This window comes from Miscanthus floridulus, chromosome 19 (genome assembly GCF_019320115.1).
Source record: "Miscanthus floridulus cultivar M001 chromosome 19, ASM1932011v1, whole genome shotgun sequence".
NCBI lineage: Eukaryota > Viridiplantae > Streptophyta > Magnoliopsida > Poales > Poaceae > Miscanthus > Miscanthus floridulus.
Genome location: NC_089598.1, coordinates 107,262,595 through 107,266,968, shown reverse-complemented (window position 1 = coordinate 107,266,968; position 4,374 = coordinate 107,262,595). Strand labels below are relative to the sequence as shown.

The 4,374-nt window shown below is 49.4% G+C and overlaps 1 protein-coding gene across 1 annotated transcript; it reads left to right on the top strand.

Moving 5' to 3' along the window:
* The first annotated feature begins 384 nt into the window (after window positions 1-384).
* LOC136528040 (uncharacterized) lies at window positions 385-3,589 on the top strand. The gene has a single exon (XM_066520937.1). It carries the CDS (start codon window positions 657-659, stop codon window positions 2,358-2,360), a length of 1,704 nt encoding a protein of 567 aa, XP_066377034.1. The 5' UTR covers window positions 385-656; the 3' UTR covers window positions 2,361-3,589.
* Window positions 3,590-4,374: the final 785 nt, after the last annotated feature.

Below are 4,374 nucleotides of genomic sequence, written 5' to 3'. Positions count from 1 at the left end.
CTCAAGAGTTTTGGGTTACACGCCTATGGCGGCTTACAAGAGAATCAAGTCTCCACGAAACCCTAACAAGGGTGTATATACCGTACCGTACCGCGGGGGGCTCCGCCCCCCGCACCCCCCGAACACAGGGGCGAGACCCGATGGGCCAGCTTCAGACTCCGCTACGCTCCGGCCCAAGCCTCCGGCGACGGGCCTCCGCTTCGCTCCGTCAGAAGCCTGGCCTATATCCTGGAGTGAATTTGGAACAACTCCAACACGTACGTGGCGTGTGCGGCCATGCTCTTTACCGTGTGGACAACGTCGTGAAGGATCTGTTGAGTTTTTGGCCACTTGGAGCATGACCGTGTGCACAACTTACGTACGCGGCGGGGACGACGGACAAAAGAAAGCTAAGACGACCAATACGTAGCACAATTACCGCCAAGTCAGGTTTTTTCGGTGTGAACACGTCCATGCACTAAAGTCAACACTGCGTTGCCGTTTTGAAAACGGTAGCAGAAGCAGAACCACAGCCACACAGCATCCAGGTGAGGTCAAGTCAAGAACCTAGCGAAATGGCCCATAGCCGGCGAACCTGCAGTAGGTAGCAGTTGCATCAGCTTGAAGCCTTGAACCTGCAGCGAAAAGTCCCATAGCCGGCGACCTAGCTCGCAGGCATGGCGGCTACCTGGCGGGGAGCATGGCGGTCGAGGGTCTCATCCACCGAGAGCGGCAGTGCCGATATCGTTCATCACCCCAACCAGAGACCGCCGCAGCCCTACCTGGCCGATTACATCAACAACAACTATGGCATCAGTAGCACCACCACTGCTTCATCAGCTACCTGCACCACCCTGTCCAACACCACCTACACAACCACTGCCAGCAGCAGCAGCGCCTCAGCTCTAGCTGCTCGTGTCCTCCACTCGTTCATGCCCGCTCCCAACACCTCCACGTTGGTCGTGGAAGAAGACACGGAGGAGGTCGGCCACGAAACGGCCACGGAGCAAGACAAGGCGAAGACACGCGAGCACATGAGGGACCTCATCCATGGATCGGATCCCTTGGACAGGTGGCTCTGGGAGCTGCAGGTCATCTGGGTTCTCCACCTTGCTCAGCTGGATGCGTCCGCTGGGAGGGCCTTCGTCTCGCGGCGACTCCAGCACACTGCACGCAGCTGGGTCCTAGCTCTGCACGGCATCAGCAGATCCATCGTTAGCTTCACTGGATGGTGTCCTAGCCAGGAGGAGGAAGACGAAGCTCTACAGCAGCTACAAACCTGCTGGCCACCTACGTCAGAGCTGGTAGGATTTTTTGCAGCAACCTTCTCGCATATGCTCCCTTTTGTTGATGTCGTTGTTGCATTGGAAATCATTGATCCTAGTGCCAGCGACGACGACCATCAGATTATTGTTTCTGGCAGTAGGGGTGGAGTGGCATCAGCTCACAAATTCCAGGCACTAGCAGACGTCCGTGACGGTCTCGCCGGTGCCTTGGAACATGTCCAGCTCTGGGACTCGTGGCTCTCTTCCTCACTCCAACTGCAAGCAGAAGCCAAAAGAGCAAGTGGCAGGATGTGTAGGCTCTTGCTAGTTGGATTGGACAGGCTGGATGAAGCCATACGGGACACAAGAGACTACATCAAGACTCAGTTCATGTCCTTGATGGGTGATCGTCACCATGACTCTACAGCATCAGGACTGGCGGAGGACCTATCACCTGGCATTCACAAGGCCACTAAGTCCGCGCTAAGTTGCATCATTGTGCTGTCGACTAGCTACAAACGATGTGCAATGGATCTTCCTACCATTCATGAAGCACCAGTATCAGTTCGTGTAAATGGTAAGGACGCCCCCGCAGCAACAGGCAATGAGAATACCAGTTCTTCTTCCAACTTGATCATGGTGATGATCCGTTCTCTAGAAGAAAAGCTCACCAGAGCGTCAGAGTCATTTCCAGATCAGAGCCTCAGGTTCCTATTCTTGATCAACAACTTATACTTTGTCTGGCATCAGCTTCGTACAAATCAGCGGCTTGTGGATGTCCCCATGTATGCCTTGACTCACAAGATCGATGGTTACATAAACAGTTATATTCAAGTATCTTGGACACCGGTGTTGAAGCCCTTACATGATCATACACCTTGTTGCTTAACGAGATACTCAGCACAACATAATTTCGAGACAAAGTTTGAGAAGACCTACATCAAGCAAAAGCTCTGGAAGGTTCCAGACCCAGAGCTGAGGGAAGAGCTGCGGGCAGCCATCATCAAGAAAGTCATTCCAGCCTTCACAAAATTCTTGGAGGATAATGTTGTCAGTGCCTCAAGAGTCACTCCCAAGGAACTGGAAGAGATGTTGGAGGAGCTATTTGAAGGATAAACTAGTGCACCAAACCATACAAGTTATCAGAAGTTTATTTAGTTATTAATTTTGCTTCCATATATATGTATTCATTGTTTGTACTATCCACAACCCAGGGTCAGTAAAAATACTAAAGTACCGATGCACGGTCGGTCTAGAGATTTCTAACAGACCATCCATCGCCATTTTTTTTTTTTTGGTTTTACCAACCATCTATTCGTTGGTATTTATATTTTGCTTATTACTAGATATAGGCCACTCCACCCCGATTGCTAGGAAGAATAATCTGATGGTCGTCGTCACTGCTACTAGGATCAATGATCTCCAAAGCAACAACGACGTCAACAAAAGGGAGCATATGCGAGAAGGTTGCTGCGAAAAATCCTACCAGCTCCGATGCAAGTGGCCAGCGGGTCTGTGCACCTTCTTCTCCCTTCTGCTGACTATGGTACCATCCAGTGAAACTAGCGATGGCTCTTCTGCTGATGGCGTGTAGAGCTAGGACCCAGCTGCGTACAGTGTGCTGAAGTCGTCGCGAGACGAAGGCCCTCCTTGTGGACACGTCCAGTTGACAAGCGAGGTGGAGAACCCAGCTGACCTGCAGCTCATGGAGCCACCTGTCCAAGGCACCACCGCCGCCTCTGGTGTAGTTGCTAGCCACTCCAAGTGCAGGGGATCCACCATGGATGAGGTCCCTCACCTGCTCCCGTGTCTTTTGCCTTGTCTTGCCCCGTGACTCTCTCGTGGCCGACTTCCTCCACCAAATCTTCTTCCACGATCAACGTGGAGGTGCTGGGAGCGGTGGGCATGAACGAATGGAGGACACGAGCAGGGGCAGGGCTGCTGCTGCCGGTTGTGGTTGTGTAGGTGGTGTTGGACAGGGTGGTGCAGGTAACCCGATGAAGCAGCGGTGGTGATGGTGCTAGATGCCACAGTTGGTGTAGATGTAAATGTAATCAGCCAGCTCCGGCAGTTGTGGCCGAGGGTGACGACCGGAATCGCCGCCGCTGCGCCCGGTGGATGTGGATGAGACCTTCGACATCCATGCTCCCCACCACGCCATGCCGGAGCTTCCGTGAATAGAGTACCTAGTATGAAAGATTATTACATAACTAGGATATAATGTGCATTATTGCCAATGCATTTCGTCATTTTCTTCTTGACTTGACCTCACCTATCTGGTTGTGGTTCTCGTTCTGCCCGTCTTTAAAACGGCAACCCAGTAGACTTTAGTGTACGCGTGTTCACACCAACAAGACCTGACATGACCGTGAGTACCTGTATTCCCTCGTCTCCAGAATAATACAACTATAAAATTTATAGGCATGTATATTTTTATAAATCCTAAAAATATATGTGCCTATTTAGTTATTAAACTATAGAGTTAAAAATAGAAAGTACATCATGATTTCTTTTATTATAATTTAAAGTACATGTTACCAGGAGTCTAAACAAAATTATATTTATAATTTTTTGACAGTTCTATAAATATATATTGAATTTACAAGTTTACATTATTTAGGGATCGGGATGACACAACTGAACAAGTTTGAGGACCTAAACGAGGGATTTGCAAGTTTAAGGACCTAGATGATACAGCTGAACAAGTTTGAGAACCTAATAAGCAATTTGAGAGTTTAGAGACTGAGATGACACAGATAAACAAGTTTGAGGACTTGAACGGTCAATTTGAGTGTTTAGGGACCAGAATGACACATCCGAACAAGTCCGAGGACCGTCAGTGCACTTTACTCTAAGATTATTGTTCCAAAATTCAACCTGTGGAGTGGAATTTTACCTCTATGAAATTCCTCGAATAGAGTTATCAAATCTCCTTTAATTATGTTCCAAAATTCTGTAGTGAATTCATCAGATCCCAGAGCTGAATTTCGTCTCTTTTACCTCAGTTTCCAAAAAGCTTTGTGCGAGGAGTTCATTTCCAGCTTGACTTGTGTGGCAGAACCGTTCGAAATAGCACGTTTCCGGAGGCGCTCGTCTTCCACTAGACACTAAGCACCCCGAAAGTAAGCTA

Excerpts from the sequence above, each read along its gene's own strand:
- LOC136528040 (XM_066520937.1), top strand. The coding sequence starts at position 657 with ATGGCGGCTACCTGGCGGGGAGCATGGCGGTCGAGGGTCTCATCCACC.